This window comes from Mesoplodon bidens (assembly GCF_964165515.1).
Source record: "Mesoplodon bidens genome assembly, chromosome: 10".
Classification (NCBI taxonomy): Eukaryota; Metazoa; Chordata; class Mammalia; order Artiodactyla; family Ziphiidae; genus Mesoplodon; species Mesoplodon bidens.
This window is the reverse complement of record NC_138172.1, coordinates 56,490,619-56,507,504: the sequence shown is the minus strand read 5'-3', so window position 1 is coordinate 56,507,504 and position 16,886 is coordinate 56,490,619. Positions and strand designations below refer to the sequence as shown.

General features: G+C 36.0%; 1 protein-coding gene across 3 annotated transcripts in view; it reads left to right on the top strand.

Moving 5' to 3' along the window:
- CMC1 (C-X9-C motif containing 1) overlaps positions 1-16,886 on the top strand; it is a 123,119-nt gene that overhangs the window by 65,034 nt on the left and 41,199 nt on the right. For all 3 annotated transcript variants that reach the window (XM_081246104.1, XM_081246102.1, XM_081246103.1), the window contains exon 2: positions 9,050-9,139. In XM_081246104.1, coding sequence (XP_081102230.1) covers positions 9,050-9,139 — 90 coding nt within the window. The remainder of the gene's footprint in view (positions 1-9,049; positions 9,140-16,886) is intronic.

Genomic DNA, 16,886 nt, shown 5'->3' with positions numbered 1-16,886 from the left:
TCTGGCAAAGCTAAGGAAAAAGAGAAGGCATAAATCAATAGTGTAGGCCAGAGTTCAGCAATCTATACCCTGGGCAGAATCTGGTAAGGCCTGTAGGCTGTGAATGGTTAGTAACATTTTCAAAGGGGTGTTAAAAATAAATAAATAAATAAATAAAAGGAGTATACATGACTGAGATGGTTTGTAGCCTACAAAGCTTGAAGAATTTACACTCTGGTCCTTAACAGAAAAAGTTTGTTGACCCCCTGGCATAGGTAGTGAAAATTGGGATACAGTTATAGGTGTAGTAAAGAGGAAAAAGTCATGTGAACGTCTTCATATCATTATTTTGAAATTTTAGATGAAATGGATAGTTTCCTTGAGAAATACAAACTTACTGAAAACTGCAACTGACTCAAGAATAAATAGAAAGCCCTTAGAAAGTTGGATCAGTAGTTAAAACTCTCTTTGTGTCTATCTCCCACACACATACATACTCCCGAACCCTGATTAAACCAGGTACACGCACACATATACATGGCAGGATATTGGCTTATGTGATTGACTGTTGGGCAGGTCTGAAATGTGTAGGGCAGGGTGTCAGGAAGGGCAGCTCTGGAACTCTTGGTCATGAGCCAAAGCTGTGGTCTGCAGGTGGAATTCTTTAGGAAAATCTCAGGTGCGCTCTGAAGGCTTTTCAACGGATTGAATCAGGCCCACTCAGATTTTCTAGGATGATCTTCCTAAAGCCAACTGATTAAAGATGTTAATCACATCTGCAAAATACCTTCCCAGCAACAGCTGGATTAGTGTTTGTGTGAATACCTGGGGACTAGCACCTCACCAAATTGACCCATAAAGCTAACCATCACAGGTGGTTTCTACCAAACTTTCAAAGGACTGGTAATAATCCTGATTTTTATACAAAGGGGTCCAGAGAATACAAAAAGAAGTCCCTAATGTATTGTTTAAATAATGTGACTTTGATACCAAAACAACACAAAGATAGGAGAGTAAAGTCACAGGCAGATCTCTCAACATGAGGATAACTTCAAAAATTCTAAGCAAAATTTGAGCACTCAAGACAGGTGCTGCTGGTTACTACTCACTCTTCTTCTAAAAGACATAGACAGAATTGAAAAAAAAAAGGTACAGAGCTTTCCTGATGATTGTCTATATAGAAATTGGAGGACTTCCCTGGTGGCGCAGTGGTTAAGAATCCGCCTGCCAATGCAGGGGAAACGGGTTTGAGCCCTGGTCCGGGAAGATCCCACATGCTGCAGAGCAACTAAGCCCATGCACCACAACTGCTGAGCCTGTGTGCCACAACTACTGATGCCCGTGTGCCTAGAGACCACCACAACGAAGAGTAGCCCCTGCTTGCCACAACTAGATAAAGCCTGTGTGCAGCGATGAAGACCCAACACAGCCAAAAATTAATAAATAAATAAATTTATATAAAAAAAGAAATTAGAAGAGAATCTATTGGCAGAGTATTAGAATTAATGAGAATTAAGTAAGGTTGTATTGGTTACAAGGACAGTATAAAAAATTTAGTTGGACCTACATACCAGCAATAAATAATTACATATTATTTATGAAAAGATACCTTTCCTGATAGAAATAAATCTAATAAAAGATGAATAGTATCTTGAAGGAGAAGGTTATAAAACTTGTCTACTTAATTATTTAATTTCTGATAGTTAACGTGTTAAAATCACCCACTGTGAGTATAGATTTGTATCATGTTTTAAAGTTAACATATTATCAATTGAAGTAAAATATATAATACAGTGAAATTTACAGATTGTGAGGTTTTTTTAAATTTATTTATTTATGGCTGCTTTGGGTCTTCATTGCTGCATGAGGGCTTTCTCTAATTGTGGTGAGTGGGGCTACTCTTCATTGCGGTGAGCAGGCTTCTCGCTGCGGTGGAGCACGGGCTCTAGGCGTGTGGGCTTCAGTAGTTGCGCACGTGGGCTTAGTTGCTGCGCGGCATGTGGGATCTTCCTGGACCAGGGCTCGAACCCGAGTCCCCTGCGTTAGCAGGCAGATTCTTAACCACTGTGCCAGCAGGGAAGCCCAGATTGTGAGTTTTGATAAATGCATACACCCCAAACAGGACATCCCTCAGAGAATATCCGTCTCAATGCCCATGGATAACTAGTGTTCTGATTTTTATCATTGTAGATTAGTTTTGCATGTTCTTGAATCCTATGGTATGTACTCTTGTGTCTGGCTTCTTTTTCTCAACATAATTTTTGAGATTCACCCAAGTTGAGTAAACCAGTAGTTCATCCTTTTGTAGTGCTAAATAGTATTCAGTGGACATTTAGGTTGTTTCCAGTTTGGGGCTGTCATGAATAATGCTTCTATAAACTGACATGTACATGTTGTTTTCTGGACATATATTTTCATTTATCTTGGGTAAATGAATACCTAGGGAGTGAAAAATAGGCTGGGTGTATATTTAACTTTATAACTTAACAAGCAGGTTTCCCATCTCACACTCCCGCCTGCATGTGTGAAAGTTCCAGTTGCTCCATGTTTCTTCCTTACATTTGGTGTCATTAGTGTTTTTCATTTTAGTCATTCTGGTGGGTGTGACATGACATCATAGGTTTCATTTGCATTTTCTTAATGACTAATGATTTTGAGCACCTTTTCATGTATATATTTACAGTTTTGTGTATCTTCTTTTTGAAATGTCCACTGTAGCCTTTTGCCTCTTTTTTATTGGGTTGTTTGTATTTTTGTTATTGATAATTAGGAGTTTTTAAATATATTCTAGAGTCAAGTCCTTTGTCAGATACATATATTTTGCCCGTTTCTAATTGGATTGTTTTCTTATGGTCGAGGGTAAGCAAGTCTAAATATTCTGCAAATACATAAAGATCTTCTCCTATGATTTCTTCTAGAAGTTTTTTTTCCTTAACTTTTTATTTTGAAATAATTACAGACTCACAGAAGTTATAAAAAATACTAACGTGTAGAGTCTCTTGTGCCCTTCACCTTGCTTCCTCCAACAGTGAAATCTTATGTAACTGTAGTACAAATATCAAAAGCAGGAAACTTGATGTTGGTACAATACTGTTAACTAGACAGTAGACCTTTTCGGTTTTCACCAGTTTTTATATACATGCATATGTTTGTGTGTATGGTTCTATGAAGTTTTACTCCATGTTCCTGTTCTTTTTTTTTTTTTTTTTTGCGGTATGCAGGCCTCTCACTGTCGTGGCCTCTCCCGTTGCAGAGCGCAGGCTCCAGACACGCAGGCTCAGCGGCCATGGCTGACGGGCCCAGCCGCTCCGCAGCATGTGGGATCTTCCCGGACTGGGGCACGAACCCGTGTCCCCTGCATTGGCAGGCAGACTCTCAACCACTGCGCCACCAGGGGAGCCCCATGTTCCTGTTCTTAAAGGGAAAGCATTCAGTCTTTTACCATTAAGTATGATGTTAGCTATAAATTATTTGCAGATTCTTTGTTAGATTGAAGAAGTTCCTTTCTAGTCCTAGTTTACTGAGTTTTGTTTGTTCATTTTTAATGAATAGTGTTGAATTTTATGTTTTTTCTGTGTCAATTGATGCGATCTTACGGCTTTCCTTTTTTACACTGTTAATATGATAGATCATATTGATTGTTTTTCAAATAGTGAACCAACCTTGCATCCTTGGAGTAAAGCTCACTTGGTGTGGTGTATTTTTCTTTTTATATATTGCCAGATTTGATTTGCTAATATTTTGTTGAGGATTTTTGCATCTGTATTCATGAAGGATGTTAGGTTTTTTTTTTTTAATATTGCTTTGCTTTTGGTATCTGAGTAATGCTGTCCTAATAAAATGTGGTGGATTCAACCAACTGCCATTGTGTAATACCGTAGTACCCATGTATTAGAAAAAGTCTGTGTATAAGTGGACCCTCACAGTTCAAACCCGTGTTGTTCAAGGGTCAACTGTATTGGTTTGAGACTTTAAATAATGAACACTTATTGCTATAAATTTCCCTATAAGCACTGCTTCAGCTTTGTCTTACAAATTTTGATATGTTATGCTTTCATTTTTATTCAGGTCAGTGTATTCTTTTACTTCCTCTTTCAACTTATGAATTATTTAGAAGTATGTCATTTAATTTCCAGGTGTCAGGAGGTTTTCCTGCTATCTTTCTGTTACTACCGTCTTGTTAACTCCATTCCATTTGACTTGTAGGGTTTCTGAATTTATTTCTTAGTTTTTTTAAGTGGTTGTTCTAAAGATTACATTATGCATACATAGTTTATCACAGTCTACTAGCATCAACATTTTATCTTTCAAATAGAATGTAGATATCTTACTACCACCAAAGTTGCTTTATCCTCTTTCCTTTATCATGAAGTCATCTTTAATATTATCTATATACATTGAGAATGCTATAATTTTTGCTTCTGTCAAAAATAATTTTTAAAATTCAAGAAAAGAATAGTTTATTACATTTATTCTTTGTGTTGCCCTTTCTTCATTCCTGTTTTTCTGAGTTTCCTTTTGTTAATATTTCCTTCCTGTCTGAATAACTTCCTCTAGCCATTCTTTTACAACAGGTCTGCTGGCAAGAAATTACCTTAGCTTCCTTTCCTCTGAGTTATCTTTATTTTATCTTCAATCCTGAAAAACATTTTTTCTGGTTATAGAATTTTTGATTGACAGGTCTTTTCTTTTAGTACTTGAAAATACTGTGACAATTCCTTCTGGCCTCTGGTTTCTGAAGAGAAAGGCTTTGACTTTTGAATTTTTGTTCTGCTATATTTCTCCCTGATGCCTTGAAGATTTTTTTTTGAACTTTTGAATTTTATTTTTTTATACAGCAGTTTCTTATTAGTCATCAGTTTTATACACATCAGTGTATACATGTCAGTCCCAATCGCCCAATTCAGCACACCACCATCCCCTCCCCACCGTGGCTTTCCTCCCTAGGTGTCCATACCTTTGTTCTCTACATCTGTGTCTCAGCTTCTGTCCTGCACCTTGAAGATTTTTCTTTCTCATTTTCCGAAGTATGATTATGATTTGTCTGGGTGTGTATTTCTTTAGGTTTTTAACTGTTTTCTTGAATGGATTGGTTTTTGTCTTTTGACTAGTTTGTAAAAGTGTCAGTCATTTCTTCAAATATTTTTTCAACCGTGCATTCTTTTTACCTCTTTTTCTGAGACTGTGGTAAAATCAGTGTTAGATCTTTTCTTCTTGTCTTGCAGGTTCCTGAGCCCCACTTCATTTTTTAAAAAGCCATTTTCTATTTTATAGATTGGAAGATTATTATTGAATTATTTTCTAGCCCTGTGACTTTTTATTATGTCATTTCCATTTGATTTTTGTATATTAATCTTGTATCGGGAAGCCTTGCTAAACTCATGTACTAGTTCTAGTAACTTTTTGTAGATTCTATTGGATTTTCTATATAGATGATTATATGATCTTTGAGTAACTATGGTTTTATTTTTTCCTTTTCAATCTGGAAGCCTTTTATTTTTCTTGCCTTATTGCACTGGCTAGAACATCCAGTATAATGCTGAATAGAAATGGTAAGAGCAGACTTCTTTATCTTTTGTTCCCTGTTTTAGGAGGAAAACATTCAGTGTTTCACCATTAAACATGATATCAGCAGTGGGTTTTTCTTTAGATGCCGTTTATCCTGTTGAGGAAGTTTCCTTCTGTTCCTACTGTACTGAGGGTTTTAATTAGGAATGGATATTAGGTTTTTGTCAAATGTATTTTCTGTGGTTTGTTGTCATAACCATGTGTCTTTCCTTCTTTAGTTTTTTAATATGATGAATTACATTTCTTGACTTTTGAATATTAAATGAAGCTGCAATCCTGGGATAGACACCACCTAGTCATGAAGTATTATCCTTTTTTGTATTGCTGAATTCAATTTGCTCATCTTTTGTAAAGAGTTTTACATCTGTATTCATGATGGGATATTGGACTGTAGTTTTCTTTTCTTGTAATGTCTTTATCTGGTTTTGGTATCAGGGTAATGCTGGCTTCAGAGCAGTTTTCTGAAAGAGTTCATATGAAATTGATATTATTTCTTTCTTAAATGTTTGGACACATTCACCAGTGAGGCTCTCTGGGTCTCGAATTTTTTTGTGAGAAAGCTTTTAACTACAGATTCAATTTTCTTAATAGATATAGGGCTCTACTGGTTATATGTCCTTTTGAGTTAGGTTTGGTTATTTGTGTTTTTCAAGGAATTTGTCCACTTCATCTTCATTGTCAAATTTATTGACCTACATTTAAAGATCACTTAAATACATTATTATTATATAAAAATGTGTATCATTTCTGATCTTTGTGACCTCCTGTTTTTACTGGCAAAGTGGCTTATCAGTTTTAATAATGTTTTCAAAGAACCAGTTGTGGTTTCATTGCTTTTCTCTATCATTTTGCTTGTTTGTTTTGGTTTCTATTTCATTGATTTATGCTTAGGTCTTCATTATTTCTTTTCTTTGCTTTGTGTTTCTTTATTCTTTTTCTAATTTCTCAAGGTGGAAGATTAAGTCATTGATTTAAGACCATCCTTTTTTTCCAATGTAAACTTATAGTGCTATAAATTTTTCTATCAGTACTGTTTTAGCTGCATCACACAAATTTTGATACGTTATATTTTCTTTCATTTCAAAATACTTTCTAATTTCCCTTTTCATTTCTTCCTAGACCCATGGGTTATTTTAAAGTGTGTTATTTAGTGTCCAAATGTTTGAAGATTATCAAGAGATCCTTTTTTTTACTGATTTCTACTTTAAATACACTGGTGTCAGGGAACATACTTTGTATAATTTGAATTCTTTTACACTTATTAAGATTTGTTTCATAGCCCAGACTATAGTTTATCTTGGTAAATATTCAGCTGTTATTGAGTGGAGTATTCTATAAACATTAGGTCAAGTTAGTTGATGATGTTGTTCAAGTACTCTACGGTTTTAACATGTAAATTTAAATGTATGTTTTCTAATATGCCTTATATATTTATCATGGATTAATTTTATTTGATCAGAATATATTCTCTATTACTTCTTGTGGCAGATTTTATTTTACAAAGAAGGTTACAACAGTATCTTCCCTCCCTCAGGCTCCGTGTGATGTGGCCCTCTCCCTCCACTGGAGTGTAGGCTGAGCCCAGTGACTTGAAATCAACGTAAGGTAGCAGGAACAAGGCTGCATGGCTTCCACAACAGGCTCAGAAAAGGCCACCTACCTGCTGAACCCTGTGTAGGTGATTTGGCCTTTCCAGTCCGCATATCAGATAAATATGTGAAGAAAGAAGTCTTCTTGCCAGTAAATCCTCCAGCCCCAGCTTTTGCAGCTATTGAAGTCAGAGCCTGTGGCTGGAGTCTTCCCAGATAGGCCCCAGACACAGAAGCAGAGAAGAGTCACTTCTGCTCTACCTGCCTGAACTCCTGCCCATGGGCTCCCTGTGCATACAGAAGAGTTCTTGTTTTCCATCACCACATTGGATTAGTGGCTTGGTTTGTCGCACTGTGATAAAGATCACTTCTTTTTCAGTGGGGTTGAAAGAGATAAACTTTTCAGTTCCTACATATCTGAAAATATCTTTAATTTCACTCTTAATTGGCTCTGGAATTCTTGGATATAAAGTAATTCTTTCTCAGAACTTTGATGTTATTTCATCATTATCTTCTTGCATCCACATCTTGCCCATGAAACATGATGTAAATCTGGTCCTTGTTCCTCTGTGTGGTGATTTTTTTTTTTCCCTTTTGAAGCTTTTAGGATTTTTGAACTTCAGATATTTCATCAAAGTGCGTTTAGGTGACCTATGATTTGTTTCTTTCTGAGGACTTATGTCTTTTATTTGCTTCAGTATATTATATTTATTTGAAAATCTTATTTTCTTTACTCTTTTCACCCTCTTAGGAGTTGTTTACTTCTTGCTTAATTACAGTTGGGTTCTCCTTTTCACTGTGTTGTCCTTCAACAAATTTAGGAGATTCTTGGCTGTTTGGTTGTTGCTGATTTTGTTTGCTTTTTGAGATGCCCTCTTACCCTCTCTACAAATACTGTATCACTTCATAGCTGCATCCAGAGGATGTTGGGAACCAGAAAAAGTTTAGGGGTTCCTGGTCTTAAGTGTCACTAGGTAGATACTGAGAGACTTTCTGATGTTTTGGAGATAAGTGCCTGTATTTACTTATTTTACCTGTGGTCTGAAGGCAGCAGAAGAGTGACCTCCTTTGGCTCCTGCTGTGGTATTTCGACCACTAATGCTTTGGTTTCCTCTAGGGATGTCTCCTTCTCCCCGTTTCTGCTGCTTCAGAGCGTGGAGCATGCTTCCTACTTTTGGTATCAGTTTTTTCCTGGGAAAAAACTCTGGGGATAAGATTGCCTCCTTTAATCTGATCTCATCTGCCTTTTGCCTTTCAGAATTCCTGATCATTTGGAGGATACTTACCCCTTTGGATTTCAGGGTTCTCTAGGAATTTGAGGAGCAGGTGGGAGTTTGGAGCAGGTGCTCCGGCTGCTGTTTTAGTCTAACTGAGGTAGTTCTATTTAAAGTGCACAGAAACCTCCTGTAGTTTGTTTTTCTATGCACACGAGTTCCACTTTTTCTTCTTCTGCCAGCTCTTTCTTAAGCTACTCTTGTTACTGGGTAGAGAAACTACTCACATGTCTCTTAATCTTGGATCTCTTCATCTATCCTTGGATCTCAGTACTGTATTGCTAAAAATCCTCTTTTTGTGGATTATATGAATTAAAAAATTATAACACTTTATGACTTTAATTTTGCCAAGACTACATGGAATGTGTTATCAAATAAAAGTGTTGCAACGTAGTTTGCAGAGTGTTTTAGAAAGATGTTGCCTACACTCTCACATTTTTTTCTTTTGTATATAAAACAATATTTAGAATGATTTTCAGCGACTAAAGAATCACAATTTCATGAGGTCATAGAAGAGTCACTTTTTAATATATTTGCATAGGCTTTTAGTTTAAGTAGACCAGAGTGCTTATTTTTCCCCTAAACTGGTGATTTACCTGAGACTTTACTATATTAAAGGAAGATCTTTTTTTTTCCCAGAGCAGCATCTCAGACATGTCGAAAAAGATGTTTTGATCCCCAAAATAATGAGAGAAAAGGCCCGAGAGAGATGTTTTGAACAAGTTCAAGGTAAGATTCAAATATTCATATGAAGATCAAATACGTTTTTTATAATATGATCTGAATTTAATCCTTAGCCTTGGAATCAAGTAGTCAGTGAATTAATATGTATGAATTGCTTCTTACCCTTTCACTCAGATACCAGTATTTCAGCTTTCAGAACTTCCAGGCAGTGTTCAATTCATTTACAATTTAAAAATATTCTCCCAGATTCCTAGTAAAAAGCATTTTTTCCCAGGTGTACAGTTATATATAGAGAAAAACTTGTATTCATATTTTGGAGAAACAAGTTATTCTGGTGATTCTGATAGGGAAAGAAGAAGCATCAAATGTAATGTGTGCCTGTTTTCCCTCTATCAACATATTCATATAGGAATATAGTCTAAGATGATTTTCTTTGGTGTTGTTGTCTATTACTGAATTGTTAATGGAATCCCAGTAGTACTTACAAGTCTTTTTTAAAATTTCTCTATATTCTACATTTCTGAGCAGCAGATATTTATGTAAATGCATGCACTAGACACCCACATATGCACATATTCTTTGAAAAATGTTTTTTAATATAAAATATGCCTGTATTCTATAAATCTAGAGATATGTTGATTAATATGTAATATTATAGTGAAGAATATAAACAAAGGCATAGAAGATGAAAAATGAGGCCATAAATGATGGGTAATTAGAAAAGCAGATAGCAGTATTATAGTAGAAATGTCTTTTAATAAAAATCTTCCTCTTGGAATGTCCACGGCAAAGAAACAGTGGTAAAATTGTGCTGACATGGACTGTTTTCCTGGCAGCCCTGTAGCCTTCGTTGAGGGACCACAGTAATGCTTAGTGGGGCTGATGGGCTGCAGTGCCCTGCAAGTTTCTCTGCAGGAAGCCAGGCTGTGTCAGCTGTAGTTTGGGGACTGTGTCAATAACATTTAGGTGCTAGGCACATTTCTGTCCCTTAGATCCTATCTCCTTAGAGAATGACCTCTGGGACTGATGGACAAAGGCAATAAAAGAATAGTTCCTCAGAACTGACATTGTGTGATGGTCATTTCTTAAATGATTTATTATGAGCTATTCCCATTTTAGATCCACCTATAAATTAGGTTTGAATTAAATCCATCTGTAAATTATTAACAAGTTATCAGTAATTTATTAGTATCATTTGATGGTCTTGCTTTCATTATGAATTAGTTGTATAATCAGAGCACCTTCCTTTCCCCCACCCCTAGATGTCAGAAGTTACTCCATTGGCACCTGCGGGTAGGGTTCACTGCACACCTGGCGTCAGCGGGTGTCAGTCATGCTGATGGTCTCAAGAGGTAACCCTCCACCTGCCTCATAGGACTTTAAAAAAAATATCCTGATTCAAGTGAGGGAGGATAAAACTTAAAAATGGATAACAAAATTATAGGGTTTTGTAACACGTTATTCTGATATCTAGAATGAAAGAAAGCTAGATAACTCAATTATAGACTTCTTACATGATTCAGATGAAAATGTGAAATGGTCGAGTTTGGGTTTCAGAACTACCCTTGCTTTGCTCTTAGACAATGAAACTTTGTTTTTGGTCTTTGAAATGAAAGAAATATAGTATAACTTTAAAATATTTGTGTTACACACCTGTTACTTGTAATGGTACAGAAAAGAAAATGTTTAGTTTTTGCTTCTTTATCAAAACTTAAGTTACTTAGGATGTTGGCTTTTTTTTTTTATACCATACTTAAAATCTTCTGAAGACTGAAAGCATCTTAAAATTTGAGATCCATTTGAGTTATTTCAATGCATTTGTCCCTACTAGAACACGTTATAACAAATGATCTTTGAGTATTTGAATTTTTATAGATAATCATATATTGATTTTTTGTCAGGCCATATGGTCCAAAACAGTGTTTTAGAATCTAAAATTGATTATTTTATAAAAGTATTATCTTCCCGTTTAACCATGTGAACTAGGAGAGAAGATAAACTGGCATTGCTCAAGTGGGAGCAGAACAGCTACATTTAAACTGAACAATAAGATGGAATTTAGAATCAGAACACTTCCATTGTGGTTTATTTATTATTTATAGCCTTTGTTTTATTAAATAATTACAGGATTTTACATAAAATCATTATGCATCCTAATTGTGCAGTTCTTGAGTAAAGATATAGGAATTCTAATAAGTGATCTGATTTTCTGCTAAATGCCTGAAACATGATTATGTAGGAAAGCTTTTCTTTTTTTTTTTTTTTTTTTTCCATGTCATTTCAACCTGGCTGATCATAAGAATTGGGTCAGGCTGCCAGCAACTTAGGTTTGTGAAGGGAATGGAACAGCTTTTCCAGTGACAAAGAGAAATGAAATCACTTTCAATGAAAAAAAAGATGCCTCATTATAGTCACCAACAGCAGTTATTGACAGCTACACTTCCTATTAACAAGGAGCATTTAACTAAGAGTTTGGCTGTTGGTTCTTTGGACTTGATCTAATTTGCTAGCATTAATTAGTTTCTTTTGAGCACAGACACTTGGTGCTCACAGCTATAGATTTGGAGGGCTAATTAGGATAGAAAATTGAACAGAATGGGGTAAGGCATTAACCTTCAACCATTACCAGCTGGGACACTGATAAAGACCACAGCATCCAAATGCTCCCTATTGATGTGAAGAGTACCCTAATGAATATCAATTTCAGCCAGGTTGCTATATTCTTACTAGTTCTCTCTTCATTATAAGTTTTAACCAGCTTCTCTGATCCCTTCATTATCTATATGTACACTATTGGGTTTTACTCTACACTGATTTAGTCTGCATTGCACATTTCACCTTCTGTTTAAACACACTTAAAATTTGTCTTAAGTAGTGGATAATGTTTAGAATGTTTCATTGTTATAGCCCCTGATACTTCTAAAATTTAACTTTTATCTATAATTACATGATTCTAATTCTACAGTTAATTTTTATGAAGTCATGGTAACTTTGCCATTTCCATCTAATGAAAATTATAACCTGAAACAAGAAAATCTCAGCTTTTGGGTGACAGTTAAGCAGTGTTTGTATTAAACTGGTGTCAACTTATCTTTGTCTTTATAAAATAGATTTTTTTGTTTCCTTTTGAAGAGAAAAATAATGCTCATCACTTTTTCCTTTATAACTTAGTTTTGATTTGATGAGTAAAGATGGCTTGACTTGGGGATTAGATACAGAATTGAGAATCTGGATCTCAGTACTACATAAACTTTCACAAGATTATAAACTCTGTTGGTAAAGCATACATCAAAGGAAAGGCAATTGAACAATGATTTAAATAGAAAACTTCATAATGTTCTTCTTTTGCCATTAGTGGCAGTGAGTAGAGCCACTAAAATAAACGACCGAAGTAACACAATGAATGCTGAATACACTGGGAATGGAACGGAAGAAAAATTCTAGAATGGCCAGTCTCTGCCTTACTCCCCTCAGTCTCCCCACCTCCCAAAAGCCAAAACAGAAGTCCCCTTCCATCAAGTGTGATGGTGGAATCATTGCTTTTTCTTGAATCAGGGACTTACCAATGTGTGGTGTTTTAGGAGGATGGTTTGATGACCTCTGGAGGCTACTTCCCACTCTGACTTTTCCCATGCGTTTGACTCTTCACTAATTTAATGATTTATATTTTCTATGTTAGTAATATTTTAAAAAATATTGTTGGTCATACATAATGATAAAGTATGCATTCTAGTGCTATAAAGTTTTTTTTTCTGGAAATAGAGGCTTTATAAGAAAAAGAGTCACTGAATTGCTGTGTTTTATAAAAATTCATTGTATTTCTTTGCTTTTTTGAAATGCATAATTGGCATTTGATATAACATCTCTATGCTGAGTAAAGAAGTTTGCCTTAAAAATGGTAAGAACCTTTTTTTCTTTTTGTTATGACAGATCAAGACCAGAAAAGTACTTTGACATCAGGGGTGGCCTGAAACTTTCTTTAACCTGGATATATTCTCCAACTCACTCCTTTCATCCCTTGGGCCTTCTTTTATCATATTTCAATGTTTCTTTTGTATCACTGTTTTCTGTGACAGTCTTTTTGATCTGCTGGCCAATAGGTAGGATTGGTTCTAAAGGAATTGTATAAAGTATAAGGAAGCATGGATTGTTTATTTGACACATCACAGAACTGTTGTTAAATAACACAGAAGCTTGATAAAATGCCTGCCGTCTTTATCAGTCACTCACAACTGAAATATGTTATATTTTGCTAAATTCCAAAGATGGATGAATTAACAAAAAAAGAAATTCAAATTAAGAATGCTTAGGATATTCTTTTTTTTTTTTTTTTTGGCAGTACGCAGGCCTCTCACTGTTGTGGCCTCTCCCGTTGCGGAGCACAGGCTCAGCGGCCATGGCTCACAGGCCCAGCCGCTCCGCGGCATGTGGGATCTTCCCAGACCGGGGCACGAACCCATGTCCCCTGCATCGGCAGGTGGACTCTCAACCACTGCGCCACCAGGGAAGCCCCAGGGTTTTCTTTAGGATATTTGCAGGCAGAGAACTATCAAGACATCATTAAAACAAATTAGAGGGCTGCAGACTGTAAATGGTCAAAGTAATCAATCTTCTATCCAACTCTGTTACTTGAACCTGCCCAAAACTTTTCATTTGTTGTTTGAATTGTATGTGTATTATCACATGTATTTTTGCCATTTAACTGGTTCACCAATGTTAAGTCACATTGAAGTAGAGATTCAGCACATCTTTAGACTGGTTTGGATATGTTAGGAGGATAATATATAAAATCACAAAATATGAGCATCTTTTATGTATAAGAGTATGTTATATATTCTAAGAAATATAAAGAGATTTAAGGCACAAGTCCTCTTCTTTGGACCTACACTGGACTGTGTCAGGGTCCCCAAGACCACTCCTGAGTTTGGTGATTTCCTACAAAGACTCATAGTACTAAGCATATAGTCATACTGATGGCTAAGATTTATTAGAGCAAAACCAGCAAAGGGAAGAGGCACATGGGACAAAGTCCAGAGGAAACCAGGTGCAAGCTTCCTAGAGTTCTCTCCTGGTAGAGTCAGTCAGCGTGAGCTTAATTCCACCATGGTTGAATTGTGACAACGTGTGAAATGTCTCCGGGGGAACTCGTTAGAGACTCGGTCCTCAGACTTAACTGGGAGTCGGTCACGTGGCAGCCTCTCCATAGTATGTACCAAAATTCCAGACTCCCAGAAGGAAAGCAGGTGTTGAACACAAACCACATGGTTTACCCAGTTTAGGCACAGTGAGTAGCTCTCATCAATTAGGGAATGGTGGGAATGCTCCCCAAATCCAGGTTCTGACACCAGCTAAGGTCCAGCCTTGTAAGCAGGCCTTTCGAAGGAGAGTGGTGTCAGGCCTGCCATGGTAACTCTTTTCTGCACATGGACACAGTAAAAGTTATTATGTATTTAATAACTTTATAATACTTAATTAAATAATTATGTGTTCAATCAAAGTTATTATGTATGTCTGTTGGGCCTGATGTCATGCCAGTGGCATCATGAATAATAGACCTCTGTCAGTCACAAGTAGAGCTGAATGATTTTTAAAACAACTGAGCAAAGTATATGATATGGTCATTGCTCATTGGCTTAGTAGTTCTCACTTACATTTATTAATTCACACTTCTGTTGTAGGACTAAATGATTGTCTTGACTTACTGGTCTTGTTTCTGAATAATGCCAATTTTGTAATAAAATTATCTGTAATTGGACATTAGTACTCCTCTTGAATAAAATGGCTAGTTCTTCTTTCACAAAGAAAGGTGCAGTATGTTTTAGTTTTAGAAGTTAAGTTAAATTTTTTTTTGAATTTTATTTTATTTATTTATTTTATACAGCAGGTTCTTATTAGTTATCCATTTTATACATATTAGTGTATATATGTCAATCCCAATTTCCCAGTTCATCACCCACCCCCCCCACTTTCATCTAAATTTTTAATTGACTAAATTAGCAGGGAATATTGTCAGAGCAGATGAATCTAGTGTTTTTAACAACTGATTTATGCAACTCGTCTCTGAAGGTATAAGAGTGAAAAGTCTACATTTGAACACAAAACCAAAAAATTACATGGCTTGAAACTTAGAAATATTGTTAAAATGAGTAAATATTATTAACAAAAATGTGAGTTATAACTTCTATCAGTATTAACAAGTTTGTATTATTTTCCTAGTTTCCTAGCTATTCGACTTTCAGTTATTTTTCTGTAATAGACTTAAATCCTTTCATCTTATGAGCAATTAATCCAAAACTAAGTGTCATCTTTAAACAGTATCATGTCCTTGTATGTAAAACCTGAGTATGAGATCACACTTCATTTAAGCTATCTGATGATCCTTGAGTTGTGATTGGGATTCTAATCAGAGCCTGTGACTGGTAAACTTCTTGAAAATACACACAAATAGTTATATTTTTACTAAATACATTCTTATAGAAATCTTGTATGTCTGTGGAAAATAAAGGGGAAGTTTGGTTTGTACAGAACCCTGGAATGCACTAGATTGGTAGGTTTAGAACTGTTTAAAAAATAATCAGTTCTTTTTGGGATGGGGCTAGAATTTGTTTCAAACTGTAATGTCTAAAACAGATAAAAGCACTATTTTTTTGTGTATTACAAATTACTGATTTTGTTACATTTACAGAGTCAGTACATGAAAACAATTATTTTCAGGAAGCAAATTTGAAATCAGATGTTATAACAGTTGTTGCCTAGTATGTATCTCCCAGTTAATTTTTGAGGTTCAGTTTTTTGAGGGATGCAAAATATAGAGTAAATCCTAAATCACATAAGGAAGTAGTTCTAAATAGTAATGATTTCTTATGATTTACTCAGATTTTCACAGTATTGTTCAATTAAATAGATATAATAGAAAAATTTTGTTCTGAGGCCCATAAACAAGTTTTTCTGGCATCATATTTTATTACATTGGCTGTCTCCAAAGTGTCAGCATTTGATAATACTATTTGCATATGTTTTAGTGTTGGTCAATTATTACATGACTAAAAATATATTTTTACAAAGCCGGAACGGAATTTTCAGATTCTCTTAGGTACTTGAATGGACCCTTAGGGTTATATGGAACGTGGTCATTCAAAAACATTTACTGAGTATTTCCCACTTAGTAGTCACCATTATATGAACAGTAAATAAAACAAAGACATTTGCCATGATAGCCCTTAGATTTCAGTGAAGGAGGGAGATAAATATTGTAAGTTATTATAAGTAAATATAAGTGACCTGGAGAATAATAAAGTTGGGTAAGGCAGTGGGGAGGGTGGTGGTGTTAGAAGGGGCTGCAGTTTTTAGTAGGTGGTCAGCATGGGTCTCACTAAGACGGTGACATTTGAACAGAATTCTTGTAGGAGGTGAAGGAGTGAGATGTGTGGCATCTCTGGGAGGAATGATGTGAACAGGAGTAGCATGTGAAAAGATGCTGAGGCACTGGATGCGGCTGGCATGTTTGAGGAGCACCAGGAAGGTCCCTGTGGTTAGGGTGGGATGAGTGAGGAGGAGAGCTGGAATTGAGCATTCAGGAGGGTGACAGTGGATAGAATCAGGGTCTTGTGGGCACTGAGGAGCCAAACGAAAGCTAGTGATGGCTTAGAGCAGTGGAAGGAGACGGGGTCTGATCTGCAATGTGCTAGCATCACTTGCCGCTGCATTAAGAGTAGATGGGATGGGGCAAGGGCAGACCAGGGACGCCAGTTTAGGGATGTGACTGTGATGGTCCAGCTGATAGAGGGTGGTG